General features: G+C 39.1%; 1 protein-coding gene across 1 annotated transcript in view; it reads right to left on the bottom strand.

Annotated features, from left to right (window-relative positions):
- Positions 1-11,023: 11,023 nt before the first annotated feature.
- LOC127096140 (uncharacterized) overlaps positions 11,024-17,256 on the bottom strand; it is a 62,032-nt gene continuing 55,799 nt past the window's right edge. The window contains exons 3-4 of the mRNA XM_051034749.1: positions 11,469-12,246; positions 11,024-11,330 (exon numbers count right to left, since the gene is read on the bottom strand). Of these exons, the coding sequence (XP_050890706.1) occupies positions 11,024-11,330; positions 11,469-12,246 (1,085 nt within the window). The remainder of the gene's footprint in view (positions 11,331-11,468; positions 12,247-17,256) is intronic.

The following is a 17,256-nucleotide window of genomic DNA, read 5'->3' as shown; positions in this document are numbered from 1 at the left end:
CGAGGTGTCGAACTCTATCGGCCAATTGTGACACACTTTTTACAAAATTTTGGTCTATTTTCTTCCTAATGGAATAATCTAAACCCCCTGCGGACATCTGAACAAGGTCATGTTCTGGCACTTGCCTAAAACACCTAACCTTTAATGATCTAAATTGATTCAGATAATCGTCGATGCTCTCAGCAAACCTTCTCTTGATACTAGACAATTCTGCCAAACTAATTTTGGAGTGTCCTTCGTAAAACTGTTCATGGAACTTCTTTTCCAATTTGGCCCACGAATCGATTGAACTTGGGGCCAAAGAAGTAAACCATGTGAAGGCAGCCTTAGTCAGAGAGGAGGGAACGTTTTTTACTCTCAAACACTCGTTATTAGCTAGATCCCATGACTCTATTAAATACCTGGCAACATGCTCTATTGTCGATTCACCAGATTCTCCCCCAAATTTAGTGTACTTAGGCACTTTCATTCCCCTGGGTGCCTCGGCTTGGAGAATAAATTCAGCTAACAGGGAGGCGTACAGTGGCCTTTGCAATGTGGAACTCATACCATTTCTAGCCATAATCCTTTCGACAATAGTTGTCAAATTATTTTCCACTTCTAAGTCCTCTTGTCGATGTTGATCGACAATTTGATCAGTATCCTGGTGTCGGTTAACCAGTACCATCTGGTTACATCCTGCGACTCCTGATTCAACGCCTTGATTTTGAAGGGGTTTAAGGATCTGTCCTTCGTGGACTGTCTCATCATCTGGTTCCCCTATCTCCATCTGAACAGGAACAGTTTTCCTAACCACTTGTGCCATCTATCGAGCCGGTGCCCCCAGAAAGATACACAAGCGTGTCAATTGATTCGCCACCTGCCTATTTGTTTCGGCAGATTCTTGTATAACTGGATTAAAAACTGTGCCCATTTGGTTGGTTAACATGTTAACCAATTCATGGTTACTATCATCCATTTGTTGTCTCAGCACCGCTATTGAAGTGTTCGACAGCGGCATGGTTCTGTTCTGAGTATTATTCCTAATGTTGCCCCCTTGCGCTGATCCTTGCAAGGATGGATTTGTGTTTTGGGCGTTGTCTGAAAACATTGATGAACTTGATGTCGACTGATATCCTGGCATTAAGGAATACGACATTCCATAAAGAGGATCCATGGTGCCAAAGCGAGGCACATAAGGTCTGAACGTCGTTATCATTGATCCTGAAGCCCCCGGTGGAGGTAGAGGAATTGATGTTCCAACCGTACCCGTGGTTGACATTGTTGAGGCTGCACTTGTCATCAGTGGCAAAGTGGCAACCTGTGAGATTACTGTTTTCGTAGTGGATAAAGTTCCTCGTGGTACTTCATCTGTATTAGAATCTGACATTTTCAAAGTTTCTTGTGGCTTACTATACAGTCTATCACTTCTAAGTTTCATGCAATTTCGCAACTGCGCTAGCACGGTCCCATTGGGCGTGCCATTTTGTTTACTGTGGAAATTGGTAAACAACCGCTGGTCCTCCCTAGGCCTTAAGACTAAGGGTTACTTGCAGGATCGACCAGTTGATCCTAAGACATGTGCTAGTGCAAGTGTGGCTTATCCAATTCGACGGAATAACTTTGTGAGGAACGACTCCTGATAAAGTATTGAACAAGCGCATGTTTTTCCACACGATCGGTTTAAACGATGTTATAGCCTATGGGTGACTCATGACCGACATCGCTACAACATTCAAATGATGTACACGACGAACACGCTTTTGGTGAACTCTATTATCTTAATAAAATTAATGCTGACAGCGTAAACGACAACGTAAAGTGATAACTCAAAAGTAAATGAAATTAAAATAAAATGTTCAACGGGAACAATTGAAAAGTAAGGAAGTTGCGTTGAAATAAATGTGGTGATTGACGTGCATAACACTCTTAAAAACTCTTGCTTCCTCGCGCTGGGAATGAGAAGTCTCTTACAAGTGATTTTTAGTACAAGGTGAACATCTCGAGCCCCTCGTGAGATATTCTATTTATACTAAACTAAAGAAACTGCCTACAGGCTAAAACTCCAAAAAACTAGCAGACGTCGTGCCACACGATCTGCAAACCGTTCTACCCACGTCTTGCAAAACTGCTCCAGACTCTGGCGCTTTTATTCTTCTTGTAACTGCTAGTCAATTTCTAATTTCAAATTTCTCCCGCCCAGATATTCAGGGTGACACTGTCTTCTAAGCATTTGGCATGAAAGAAAATTCTTTAAGTCCCAAGCTTCATTTCAGTCGACGGAATGGCCTGTCGACCAAACACGCTTCTCCTGTCGGCTTCATCCCTTGACTTGTGTTTTTTCCACTCTTGCTCATCTCAGGCACATCTTCATCATTTGATGGGGGTATAACCCCCAAATTCACAAGACCCTATCACCAATTATGCTTTCTGCATGCCTTAGAGGTTTCTCGTGGTAACAATAGGCCATCTCATGTGTTTGCTGTGGAAGAGATAAAAGACGAAAAGTCGTGGTATCATGACATCAAATGTTTCCTCCAAAGTCATATTTACCCGCCTGGGGCATCTTTGAAAGATAAGAATACTTTGAGAAGATTAGCCGACAATTTCTACTTGAATGGTGATATACTATACAAGAGTAACTTCGACATGGTTTTGCTCAAATGCATGGATAAACACGAAGCATACTTATTAATGACCGAAGTGAACGAAGGTTCCTTTGGTACTCATTCCAATGGACATGCGATGGCAAAGAAGATGTTGCGAGCAGGTTACCATTGGATGACAATGGAATCTGACTATTGCAAATTTGTGAAGAAGTGCCACAAATGTCAAATTTATGCTGATAAGATTCATGTTCCTCCGACACTATTGAATGTTATCTCTTCCCCATGGCCCTTTTCCATGTGGGGAATTGATATGATTAGGATGATTGAACCCAAAGCTTCGAATGAACATCATTTCATTTAGGTGGCAATTGACTATTTGACAAAATGGGTTGAAGCGGCATCGTATGCAAATGTAACCAAGCAAGTTGTTGTAAGGTTTATCAAGAATTAGATCATATGCCGTTATGGTGTGCCAAGCAAGATCATTACTGATAATGGATCTAACTTGAATAACAATATGGTGGAAGCTCTTTGCAAAGACTTCAAGATTGAACATCATAATTCTTCTCCCTACAGACCCAAGATGAATGGGGTTGTTGAAGCTGCAAACAAGAACATCAAGAAGATCATTCAGAAGATGGTTGTCACATACAAGGATTTGCATGAGATGCTTCCATTTACTTTGCACGGGTATCGTACATCCATCCGCACTTCAACAAGGGAAACCCCTTTCTCTCTTGTGTATGGTATGGAAACAGTGCTCCCCGTAGAGGTTGAGATTCCTTCATTGCGAGTGCTTATGGAAGCCAAGTTGACTGAGGATGAATGGTGTCAGACCAGGTTTGACCAGTTGAATTTGATTGAAGAGAAGAGATTAACTTCCATGTGTCAAGGTCAGTTATATCAGCAGAGGATGAAGAAAACTTTTGATGAGAAGGTCAGACCTCATGTGTTTAGAGAAGGTGAACTTGTGCTCAAGAAGGTTTTATCGTTCAAACATGATTCTAGAGGGAAGTGGACTCCTAATTATGAAGGCCCATATGTTGTTAAAAGAGCCTTTTCAGGTGGCGCGTTGATACTTACAACTATTGATGGTGAAGAGTTCACTCATCCTATGAACGCAGATGCAGTCAAGAAATACTTCGCCTAAAAAGAAAAAGAACAATTCGCTAAGTTGAAAACCCGAAAGGGCAGCTTAGGGAAAAATGAGCGTCTCGGTGGATTGAAAACCCGAAAGGGCGTATCCAGGCAAAAAACAGAGACATTAAACAGAAAGAATTTCCCGATAAGTTGAGTAACCCACCTTGGGGAAACTTATGCAAAAATTAGGGATTATGGAAAGTAACTACATTGTGCTGATCTTTAGTGTTTTGAAAACTTGATTGAGCACAAGGGTTGACATCAATTCATCACCCCGGCAGCGGTCAAGAGCAAAACGGATATCAAGAGTTGGTAGAAGGATTAAGGATCATTTGTATTCAATGTAGCCTTTTTCCATGTAAATTACCATTTTTCAGCTTTGTAAAAATCTATGCAGTCTTGTCATTTACAAACTACCATTCTATCAAATAAAGTTGAGCTTTTATCCAATCGTTTCTACCTTATTTATTTCAGCCAATAGTTTAAATTTTATTATGATCATTTTTGAAAATTTAAATTTTTTAATCAAAATCTCTTTTTCTTAAAACACATAAAAGCAAGAATTTTCCAAAGCAATTGAAAAGGAATATCAACAACATTTTGATGGATACAATGTCCTTGAGTGCGAAACATCAGAGGTTGTGTTGATTCAGTTCCTCGGCGGGGTTTTTGACTCCCCTGTGGAGTTTCGTTCCTTTTCCCTAGCTGAGTTGGTTGATTTAGGTACCTTGCGGCTTGTCTCCCCCGATAGAGTTTATGCCTTCCCTAGTAGAGTTTGGGTTCCTTCAGTAGAAGTGGTTGATCTCCCCAATAGATCGCATTGGTTTCCCCGCCAATCGCCATTCGACTTGCTCCCTAGTCAGAGTTTCCTCCTGGTTTGTGAGCAGTGTATTTACTTGTAGGGTTGTCTCCCATTTTTATGGAATTGACCTAAAATTCCCCACAGGTTTGATGATATGTCTCTTTCCTCAGCAGATCTCCTCCTTCACCAGTTAGGGTTGAGCCTTTTTGGATTGTTGATATCTTTGTTCTCCAGCAGTTGTCTCCATACTTTGTGGGTTGACCGAGGATTGTACCGATGATTTAATTTCTTTGTGACACCTTTGTATATATATATATATATATATATATATATATATATATATATATATATATATATATATATATATTCATATAATTTCATAATTGCATATTTGCATATCTGATTAACTTGTTGGTTTGAGATTCTCATTCCCTGTATGGCGGTACTTTATCCCCATACAAATTCCGGTGTCTGTCCTCCCTCAATTGTAGAGCGTCAGCCCCTTAGGCAGAAAGACTTTAACCTTTCTCCTCTTCCCCACTGAGTTGTTTCCTCGTGGATGATTATTATTTTAGTTTCCTCCCCAATTGTTCATCTGGATGGCACCACTCCCCTTGAGTTATGTCCTCATTGGGTTGAGCCTTGATTTACTCTTTCTTTCTAGCTCCCACCTAGATAGATGCTTCGAGTCTTCTAAGAGTTTATTGCCCAGTAACTGGTAATATTCTTCTTAGTTCACAGTTTTTTACTTCTTGCCCAATACCCAGCACAAGTTACCCTGTTTTTCTTCTCAGTAGAGTCCCTAGTGGATCTATCCTCCTGCAAGTATATCCTTGATATGTTCACTCTAACCGATGACGAATATATTTCTCTCCCCTGCTTGAGTTTATCCTTGATATGTTCATCCTAACCGATGACGGATATTCTCACCTTTGGTATTCTACCTAGTAAAAGGGTAGTTGTAATCCCTATTCTTGTTTCCCAGAGATTTAATCCTTGATATGTTCATCCTAACTGATGACGGGTTTCCTTGTCTTTGCAGTCTTCTACCCAGTAACCGGTAGTTGTAAATCCTTCTTTTGTCCCCTCCGTAGAGTTGATCCTTAATATGTTCACTTTAACCAGTGACGGATTCTCTCTCTTGGCATTCTATCCAGTAATTGATAGATGTAATCCCTATTTTCTCCCTCTTAGAGTCTATCCTTGATATGTTCATCTTAACCGATGACGGGTTTTCTCTTTGACGGTATTCTATCCAGCATTCGATAGATGTAATTCCTACTTTTTGTTTAGTTGGTTTATCCATGATATGTTCATCTTAATCGATGACGGATATCCTCCTTGACATTTCCCAGGCAAGTCTATCCTTGATATGTCCATCCTAACCGATGACAAATTTTCTTCCTTGTTGAGTTTATCCTTGATATTTTCATCCTAACCGATGATAGATACTCTCACCCTTGGTCTTCTGCCCAGTAACTGGTAGTTGTAAATCCTATTTTCTACAGTTTTACCCAGCATAGGCTATTATTACCCAGTAACCGGTAATGAATACTCCCACCTGGCTTTTCTCAGCGAGTCATCCTTGATATGTTCATCCTAATCGGTGACGAATGTCCTCTCTGTCAGATCTTTATTATCTCCTTACCCAGTAACAGGTAGTAGATAATAGATTTCTGCTCCTCCTGTGTTGAAGTTTATTTCTTTCCCAGTTGAGTTGAGTATGTATTTCCTTAGTGAAATCGTTTTTCCCTGCATGATTCAAGTAATTCATTTTCATCCCAACTTACTCGTATCCCCTGCAGATGTTGTTGTTTCCCCAACTGAGTTCTTTTCTGTTTTTGTATGGAATCCCTTGAGTCCCCCAGTAGTTTTAAGTCGTAGCGTGGCCTATGCATAACTCCTTTTCCCCCCAAAGTCTTTGTCTCCTCAGTGAGTCTCCCTTATGGAATGCATTGTACTTCTGCGGAGTTTCGGTCTCTCTGATTTCTTTTTCTTTTGCATTCATAACATTTGCATCATGAGGTCTCTTAGGGACCAAAATTTGTTTATGTGTTGTTATTTAAGCCCATTCTACTGAGTCAATATGAACATTTTAGCCTTCACCTCCTCAGTTAGAATGTCCTTAAATAGGGACAGCTGTAAGACCCCAATTTTGACCATAAGATCCCTCATGCAATTTCATCATAAGCATCAGCATTAGGATCATACCTTAGCATCCTCCTTACCCCTCTTTTCATTGGGTTTGTTTTGGGAGAGATCACCAAGCACTATATGATTGTATCATACTTGTATTTTATCATTTTCACTAACCAAAATACCAAAAAATATGTCTTTGTATTTGCCTAACTCTTTTGTAGGTAGGGCATGATCCCATTGATCTATCAAGTTCACATCTAGGGTTTGAGACCCTTATGAACAAAGAACAAAACCATGGATAGATACAAGGATGGTCACAAGCATCATATATGAGTCCCAATGATCTCTACATGTTATATTGATCAAGTTTTCTTCAAGAGCTTGAGGGTGATTTGTCTTGGAAACTCTAGCATGACTGGGTATCTTGAGTAACTTCTCCAACAAGCTATCTCACCATTTGATCAAATTTATTAAGGGACACTTCAAAATTCACCATATTATGCATATATGGTCTACCATGAGCCTATAAAGTCAAGAGAATTGAAGATTAGCAAGTTGGTTGGTGGTGGTTGGCCAGATGAATTCATGATCAAAATTGGGTCTCCCTAGACCCTATCTCCTACAATTTTGACCATATGAAAATGATTCCAAGCTAAAACTTACTATAAATGAAATTCCAAACAACTTTCATGTTGAGACCTAAAGCTAGTTTTGCTTGGAAAATCAGTTTCTATGTGGAAACATTATAGGTCATTTTGTTTAAACCCTAATTTGAATGTAAACTTTCCAAGGCCATAACTTGCTCAATTTTTATGATATTAAAGATTTCCAAGTTTCACAATCAAATTGAAGATGTCTACTTCAACTTTGATGTTTGGAGATTGAGCTAATTCAACTTTTATGAGCATGTGATATGAGGCTACATTATAGGTCACTTTTGACCTATACCATTGAACAAGTGATTTTTCCAAACTTCAAAAATGCATAACTCTATCATTTCAAATCTAAATGACATGAAATTTGTGACCATTTTTAAGGTCTTTGAAATAGATACAACTTTGATAAAGATACTTTTGTCATTTGAAGCTCACATAAAAAGTTAAGCAAAGTGGAATATTGAGATACATGGCTTTACACTTAGAAAAAATTTCAACATGTTGAAATTTCCAAACTTCCACCTCAACATTTATCATGATAAAAGATTCAAATGGAAAAGTGTTGAACATGAAAGTTGTTCCTCTTGATCGCACCTTTCCAAAAAGTTCAAGTTCATTCATTTTGGACAAGAATTGAATAGGATGCGCATGGCTTGATCATTGCTTCATCATTTGGCAAAGATCAAACTTCAAGTTTCCATGTACACTTGCCTTGTAATCCAAGTTGATTTCAAACTCTCTCACACTCATTGTGGACCTAAAGCAATAATCTCATGGGCCTGTACACACCCATGCAGCCATGCATCATCCATTGCCAATTTTGGAAAGTCATTTGGAAGGCGCAAATATCACATGATCCAGCTATAAATAGAGCTCCATATGCTCAAAATTCAAAACATTCGCGCCAACTTTGATCCTAGACCCCTAACCCTTCAATTTGAGAGGATAATCTTGAGAATTTCATCTAGAAATTGAGTTTGAATCTCATTGTTTTGAGATTCAAAACTCCAGCGATCCAAGACCTTTTGTGCATTTTGTTCTACTTCTGTAAGCATTCTGAGTGAGATCAAGCATGAGACAAGGCAAGAACAGTTGAATCCAGACCTGCATTGAAGGTATTTTCCAGAAAATTTCATCTCTTCGATTCTCTCTCAATCTTGCTCAATTCTCTTCATTCTTTGGTTGTCTGAAGTCCTACCAATGTAGGCAAGAAGATTGAGTTGCTTAGAGGTTAAATCGAAGCAACTCAGTTGACATACCTTAAAATTCAACTCCTCATATCTTTCTATATGTGAGGAGTTAGTGAAATTGAGGTTAGATTCGTGGTCTACGCCATTTTTTTTCCAGATCATGTCCTCCTTTTTCATTTTTTTGATGGTGATGAGTGAACCAGTCCGGCCAGGGTCACCAGAGAAGATGATCGGCCTTTGGACGCCGGTGATGTGTTGGCACGGTTCAGAGCCATTGATCCCTTTTAAATTGTTTTAATCTTGTGTGTTGTTTTTAATTACCATGCCTGTGCCGCGTTGACTCAAGTCTACCATGGAACGCGTGCTGGTGGCCACTTGATCTACCACCTCAATTATTGAGGGAGATCAAGTGGTCCATGTTTTTTCTGATTATTTGAATTTCATTTTAATTTCTTTATTTTCATTAATTCATATTAATTTTAATATTGATCCAAAAAATATGAGTTTCACCAAAAAAATTCAAATAATTTCCTCTTTCCTATTCTGAATTAAAATTATTTTTTGGATCATTATTAATATATTTCATGATTTAATTGATTTTGCATTTGTTTTTAATTGTTTCAAAATACTTTTAAGTCTTTAAAAATTCTGAAATTTTTTCTCCAAGGTCCTTTGACCTTGTTTGACCTATGATAAATCTCATTGCCATTTATTTGGTGTTTTGATGAGGTGTTAGGAATTTGACAAACCTTATTTAATTTAAATTATTTATTTTAGTATTTTTAATTTGAATAAATGACAAATAATTTTTTTGACCAATTGTGATGACTTGTTTGTGTTTGACTCTTGTTGTTGGGCCTTGGTCAAGTTTGATTTGACTTTGTCAAATTAATATCATTGGATTTAGGGGATTGATGGAATGTACATTCCATCACTCAAAATGAATGGATGATATTAATTTGGTAAAAGTCCTCCTTGATGGTGAGAAAAACAAGAAAGGGGGGTTTGAATTGTTTTAGAAATTAAAAGCTTTTTCAAAAGTAAGAACACACAGAATTTTATACTGCTTCGCTTATAACACAAATCTACTCCAGTCCACCCAGCCAAGGTGATTTCGCCTTCAAAAAGGACTTAATCCACTAATCTTGAAAGATTAATACAACCAAACGTCTAAGAGAATGATCTCTTAGTCCTCCCAAGTATACAGACTGCGCAGAGTCACTTGAGGAACACAAATAATTTAGCAAAATAAATTTGTAATAGAGAGTGCTTCTAAGAGTAAGCAAATATTATAGCAGAATATTTAAACAAGCGTTTTCACGTATGAGCAGCAGCTCGTAAAAGACTGAGAGAGAATGTAAAGAATTTTTCTGTGCGTTGTTTTGTCTCTCAATGAAGTAGGCTGTCCTTTATCTAGTGGTGAGAAGGACCGTTGGAGTGATGACAAAATATTGGCCTTTGATGAGCATTCAATGTCATTACTTCTGTGTTTCTTGCCATAACCAATTTGTCTCCCTGAATGATTTCTTTCTAAAAATACTTCCTTTCCATTTGAAGAAATTATTTCCGTTACTCTTTCTGAATTTGGTGAATCTTCATCAGAGTCTTTGTTATCTCGGAGTTCTGTGTCAGAAGGAGATTGCGTTGAGGTTACATCAGAGCTTCTCAGATTACTGGTCTATCAGATGATCAGAACTAAGACCCGTGGATGTTTGGAGCTTCTGGTTCTTCCTTTTATCTTGTTTTGCTCAGATTCAGAACTTCTTGGGTGCACTTCTTCCTTAGATGCGTCTGATCTTCTGATACTTTGTATCTGATCAAGGTTTGTATCTGATAAAACGATCAGATTCCTTTGTTGTTGTTCAGAGTCCTGCACACTTAGAAATTTTTTGTTAAGGTGCCATTTTTGGTTTCATCATTTGTTATCATCAAAATCCTGGAATTCTATTGTAGAACTAATTTTGTTCTTACAATCTCCCCCTTTTTGATGATGACAAAACAATCTTATTTTTAGAGATGAAACAATTATAGATAAGAGTTATTAGGTCAGATAGAAGTGAGCTCCCCCTGAGATAAGTCTGGGAGTTCAGAAGTTCTTACCGGAGCTTCCATGAGATGATGTTTCAAGATTCTCTTCTGCAAATATCTAAGTCAAAAAGGATTAGAACCAATTTATAAACAATGTTTACAGAGTACTGAAAGGATTTAGATATGTTTTCATCATAGCTGTTTTTAGTTCTCCCCCTTTTTGTCAGAATCAAAAATACTTAGCAATAAATGAGAGCAAAAAGGCATGTATATAGATATAATCACAAATGCTAGAAGCACAGACAACAAGCAATCACAGCCACAACAGAAAGCAACAGAAAAATTAGAGCAACAAGCAAAGAAAACAAAAAAACAAGTCCTAGGTGCCTAAGGGTTGGGAGGTGGAGGCATCCTCTGGAGCAGTTGGGTCAGCAGATTCTGAATGTTGGCATTTACTGAATCCTGTTGATCCAATCTGGCTCAGACTTCTTTCTGCTCTTTCTGAAGATCTTCAAGTGTTTTGAGAACCAGAGGTGCAAAGGTGGAGGACTCCCCCTGAGTCAGAGCATCCGGTTCTACCCTGTTGGCAGATTCTTCAGCAAGACGAGCTTTAGCTTCATTGGCAGGTTTGGCTTCAGCTTTAGCAGCAACAGCCTCAGCTAGAGCTTTGGCTTCAACTTCCTTGATTCTTTGTATTTCTTCTTGCCTGGCTTTCTCTTCTGCTTCCTTGTGGGCTCGCTCCTTAGCTTCTCTAGCTAGACGCTCCTGGAGTCTTAGCTCAGCGTCTCTGATGAAGTTGTTTCGGACTTGCTCAGAGAGGCCCTTTAGTTTGAAGGCTTCAGCGCTCATCCAGCCAATAACTCTGTTCCAGTGTGTCCTTATAGCTGAAGGATCATCATTGATGCCAGAGTTGATGGTCAGAGACTTGACCTTGTCAACTGAAGCTCCTACAAACAGCATTATTGCTTCCTCAAGGGTTGGCATGGTGTTTTCAGGTTCAGAGGATAGGGGTGGAGAAGTGGGATGGCTTAGGTTAAGTGTGGGAGTTTGTGGTTCAGCGGATGTGTTTGGTGGGTGTGTGTCAGAGTTGTTTGGTTGAGTTTCAGCGTGAGTTGTTTTAGAAGGTTGAGGGTCAGATGTTGTAGGGTTTGGTTGTTCTGTGGGTGATGAAATGACTTCTGGTTCAGGTGTGGGTTGTGGTGGCTGTTGTGATGCTAGAGCACGAGTTTGGAGCTGGGGCAGAGTTGGAGAGGGAGGGTCAGAGTGTTCTGTATCTGTGGAAATGTTGTAGTAAGGGGGTGATTTTGGAGAAGAAGATGAAGATGGTGAAATGGTTTCGTTCAGCATTTCTGCATCACAAATAGGTAAGGTTGTGGTGGCAAGGTTAAATTTCTGGGATGGTTGGTGAGATGTTCTGGTGGTTGAGGGAGGAGTTTCTGAGCTTGTATAGATAGGAGTGGGTTGGGGGATAGAAGAAGCAATGTGATGTGTTTGTACAGAAGGAGCAAGAGAAACAGACTTACCAGAAGGTCCAAGAAGAGGTGCTGGATGTCTTGATCCGGAGGATTCTCCTAGTCTTGCCTTCTTAGCTTGCTTCGCCTTTTCAGAGGGTCCTCGTGGACGCTTCATGAAGTTTGGAGGCTCATTTGGCAGCTGGCTTATGTTGAAGTCTGAGATATCTACTCCTTCTTTCCTTAGATCATCTAAGTAATAAAGGATTACGTCTGGAGGGTCAATCTTTGAGAACAGATAGAGTCCATTTAGGATCTTCCTCTGATCTTTGAGAGCTTCCCAGGAGGTGTCCATAGTCGGTTTGAACTTGACTTGATCCAGAATCCCCATGCTCTTCAGATTTTTGGCGTTTAGAGCTCTGCCAGTGTCGATCATCACGTCTTCCATGAGTCTGAACGTTATCAGGTGGTCCACGAGATGGCTTTCAATCAGAACATCAGAGATTAGCCTTCCTAGAGGGATGTAGTTTCTGGGTGTCATATTGTTTCTTGTATCTCGTACAGAGTCTCTGAGGTACTTGAAGAGAAGTGTTGGAAGGAAGAGCTTCAGACCCTTGTGGATACAGTACAGGATGCACTTCTGGTCTGTGTTGATGTAGTCTGAAGAGTTTGAAGCTGGGCGATGATGGATGGTGCCCAGGATGATCTTCATCCAGACCCGAAGGTTCTGATGTAACTCCTTGTTCTTGGAGTGGTTACCTTCAGCGTTTTGCTTGAAGATATTTGGGTTAATCTCATTGGACATATATTTTTCCCTAGGATTAATGTTGTAGATTCTTCTTCCTCCATCTTTCTCCATGCCCAGAAGAGCAGCAATGGACTTCTCAGTTATCACCATTTTGACTCCCAAAACATAGGAGACGATGTAGTGATCATCAGCATCAGCGAATCTCCAGAATTCCTTCACTAAATTTGTGTAAATTGGACCATAAAGATGTTTGAAGTAATTTCCCCAACCTTGATTCCTGAGTTCGTTAGTGAGGTCAATGCCATTTCTGCGCATGTTGTCAAAATCCACCAAGGATTCACATAACACTTCCAGTTTCTCAAATGGTGTTGCAAGATTGATGTGAGGCTCACAATCAAGAATGTGAGGCTCTTTGTAGATGGGAGTTGAGACGACACCGGTAACCGCTGGGTTTGGGTTGCTTGAACTTGGAGCTTGTTCGTTTGAATCCATTTGTTGAGAGAAGTTGTAGACTGATTGTTGTTGGGCATCCATGAGTGTTGTTGAGAGCTGAGTTGAAGGTTGAAGAATGCTGCAGGAATGCCTTGAGAGAGAGAGCTGAACTCACAGAGGGTTATGAGTGCGTGAGAGTGAAAAGTGTGCAATGTGTGAATAGAGGTGTTTAAATACCCAAATTAGGGCGCATGCAAAACGACACACAAAACAGAGTTTAGCACAAAAACCAAGTCAGCACGTTTAGAGGGAAAATGATTATAGCTCATAAATGATGTCTAATCCCAACAGTCAGTACACTGCTCGAGGAGACCTCAAGAGACTGTTCCTTGATTACTGCTAGACAGCTGTTTAGAAGTTCCAAGGTCAGACGCAAGGTACTCCACGTGTTTTCTCTATCTGATCTTCAGGAATACCAAAGGATTGGTTCCTGGAGATTTCTAACTCAGATGACTTCTAACTTGGTAGGAGTATCAGAGTCAGAGGCAGAATCCATTTTGTTTACATCAGAATCTTATTTTACAAACTCAGAGGCACATTTTATTCAGGGCAATTTTGAATGTTCATATTTTTAAAGATGAAGAGAAATTTGTCTTCAGCTAGGGGTTTGGTAAAGATGTCAGCCCATTGATGATCTGTATCAATGAATTTCAACATTACTACCCCTTTCTGAACATAGTCTCTAATAAAATTATGTTTTATTTCTATGTGCTTAGCTCTGGAGTGTATAATAAGATTCTTGCTTAAACAGATGGCAGCAGTATTATCACAGAAGATAGGAATGTTACTCTCAAAGATTTACAGATCCTCTAATTGATTCTTCATCCAGAGCATCTGAGTGGTGCACAATGATGCTGAGATGTATTCCGCTTCTGTAGTAGACAAGGCTATGGTTGATTGTCTTTTGCTGGCCCAGGATATCAGATTCTTTCCCAGGAGCTGACAATTTCCAGATGCACTTTTTCGTTCCATTCTGTCTCATGTGTAATCTGCATCACAAAAACCAGATAGTCTATACTCTGATGATTTCTCATACATCAGGCCCAGGTTAGGAGTTCCTTTCAGATATCTGAGAATTCTTTTAACTGCGGTTAACTGAGATTCTCTAGGATCTGATTGGAATCTGGCACAGAGACAAACACTGAATAGAATGTCAGGACGAGTAGCAGTCAGATAGAAAAGGGAGCCTATCATACCACGATAGAGCTTCTGACAAACCTTTTGACCGACTTCTTCTTTTTCAAGAATGCAGGTTGGATGCATGGGTGTCTTTGCAGGTTTGCATTCAGTCATTTCAAATTTCTTTAGAATGTCTTTTATGTATTTACTTTGATGAACGTAAGTGACTTATGAAGTTTGATTGATTTGAATTCCTAGAAAGAACTTTAGTTCTTGCACTAAGCTCATTTCGAATTCTGCCTGCATTAGCTCAGAGAATTCTTGATATACAGGGGCGTTAGCTGAACCAAATATGATATCATCAACGTATATCTGGCATATCATGAGATCATTATTAATGTTTTTAGAGAAGAGTGTAGTGTCAACTTTCCCTCTAGTAAAATCATGTTCCAGAAGGAAATTGCTTAATCTTTCAAGCCAAGATCTGGGAGCTTGTTTTAGTCCATATAAAGATTTCTTAAGTTTATAAACATGTTCTGGACAATTTGAATTTTCAAAACCTGGGGGTTGGTTGACATACACTTATTCTGATATATAATCATTAAGGAATGCGCCCTTGACATCCATTTGATATAATTTGATAGAGTGATTTATAGCGAATGAGACAAGTAAGCGAATAAATTCTAACCTGGCGACTAGGGCAAAGGTTTCATTGTAGTCAATGCCTTCTTATTGACTGTAACCTTGAGCCACCAGTCGAGCTTTGTTTCTGACAACTTCTCCTTTCTCATTCAGCTTGTTTCTGAACTCCCATCTGGTTCCGATAATGTGAGTGCCTTTTGGTTTAGGAACAAGATCCCAGACGTCGTTCTTTGTGAATTGATCTAGCTCTTCTTGCATGGCTAGAACCCAATCGCTATCTTGAAGTGCCTCATCACAGGAAGTAGGCTCGATCAGAGATACTAGTCCCAGAGGAATTTCTTCAAGAGTCTTGAAGGTAGACCTAGTTCGGATAGGTTCGTCCTTGTTTCCCAAAATCAACTCTTCATATATGTTGAGGCGACTTTTAGCTTTCTTTGGGATTGCTGGGGTTTTAGTTCCTTCTGAGGTTTGAGTGGCAGTTGCTTCAGGAGCTTTAATCTTCTCGTCAGAACCTGCAAGAGTAATCTCCAGATCTGCAAGTTTCTCAACTAGCTTTGACTTTTCAGCGTCAAGCTTATCATCAAATCTAACATGAATTGATTCTTCCACAATTTTGGTTTCTGTATTGTATACTCTGTAGCCTTTAGAGCGTTCTGAGTATCCTAACATAATACCTTTTTGTGCTTTGGAATCAAACTTGTTCAGATGTTCTTTAGTATTTAAAATAAAACAGGAACATCCAAAAGGATGAAAATAAGAAATGTTGGGTTTTCTTCCTTTACACAGTTCATAGGGAGTCTTCTCCAGAATAAGTCTTATGGAGATTCTATTCTGAATGTAACACGCTGTATTTACAGCTTCAGCCCAAAAGTGCTTAGCCACATTTGTTTCATTGATCATGGTTCTGGCCATCTCTTGGAGTGTCCTATTCTTCCTCTCTACAACTCCATTTTGTTGTGGAGTTCTAGGGCATGAGAAATCATGGGATATTCCATTCGAGTCAAATAATTCCTCAAAAAAATTATTTTCAAATTCCCCACCATGATCACTTCTGACTCTGATGATTTTAGAGTCAAATTCATTTTGTACTTTGGAACAGAAGCTAGTGAATACAGAGTGAGACTCAGTTTTGTGCTTTAAGAATTTTACCCATGTCCAGTGACTAAAATCATCAACAATGACCAGTCCGTATTTCTTTCCATTGACTGATGCTGTTTTCACAGGACCAAATAAGTCAATGTGAAGAAGTTCCAGAGGCTTAGAGGTAGAAATAATGTTTTTCTTTTTAAAAGATGATTTTGAAAATTTTCCTTTCTGACATGCTTCACATAGAGCATCTGAAGAAAACTTCAGCTTAGGTAGACCTCTGACTAACTCGAGTTTATTTAGCTGAGATAACTTTCTCATGCTAATGTGGCCCAAGCGTCTATGCCATACCCATTGCTCTTCGTGAACAGACATCAGACATTTCACATTTTGTTCTTTTAAATCAGAAAATTTATTTTATAAATATTGTTTTTCCTCTTGCCAGTGAATAGGACAGATCCATTGCTTTGATTTATGGCTTTACATGTTTTTTGATTGAATATTACATCATATCCGTTATCACTTAATTGACTTATTGATAACAGATTATGCATTAATCCTTCTACATATAACACATCAGATATAGAGGGAAGAGTACCATTACCAATAGTTCCGGAGCCTCTGATCCTTCCTTTCTGATCTCTTCTGAATCCTACGAATCCAGCATCTTTAAGTTCCAGGCTTTGGAACATATACTTTCTTCTCGTCATGTGTCGCGAGCATTCAGAGTCCAGGTACCATGACTGGTGTTTTAACTCTGCTGCATAAGATATCTGCAACATAAACAATCTTATCCTTTGGTACCCAGAGTCTTTTGGGTCATTTTTTATTAGTTTTCCCAGAGTTTCTTAAAACTTTGGGTTTTCTAGCATTATTAAATTGTTGTGCTTGTGTATATGTATAGTGATATGAAAATGGAGATTTAGGTTGGTCATTAGTAGAAGTTTTATCTTCACTAGGATCATACCCAATTCCTCTTCTATTGTTTTGACTGACCCCATATATCAGGGATGCCATTCTGCTCCTCTCTATCCCATTTTTCAGACACTTTTGGAAAGATTTTTCATATTTATAAATTATTGTGTTTGAAGTTTGTGGAGCTTGAGATAACGCTTCTGCAAGTTTTGAGCAATTTTTCTTTGTTGCATATCTTTGTAATGTCAAAGTTTTGTTTT

This window comes from Lathyrus oleraceus, chromosome 6, assembly GCF_024323335.1.
Source record: "Lathyrus oleraceus cultivar Zhongwan6 chromosome 6, CAAS_Psat_ZW6_1.0, whole genome shotgun sequence".
In the NCBI taxonomy this organism is placed as follows: domain Eukaryota; kingdom Viridiplantae; phylum Streptophyta; class Magnoliopsida; order Fabales; family Fabaceae; genus Lathyrus; species Lathyrus oleraceus.
Note: the sequence above shows the minus strand (reverse complement) of the source record. Positions and strands in the feature narration are given on the sequence as shown.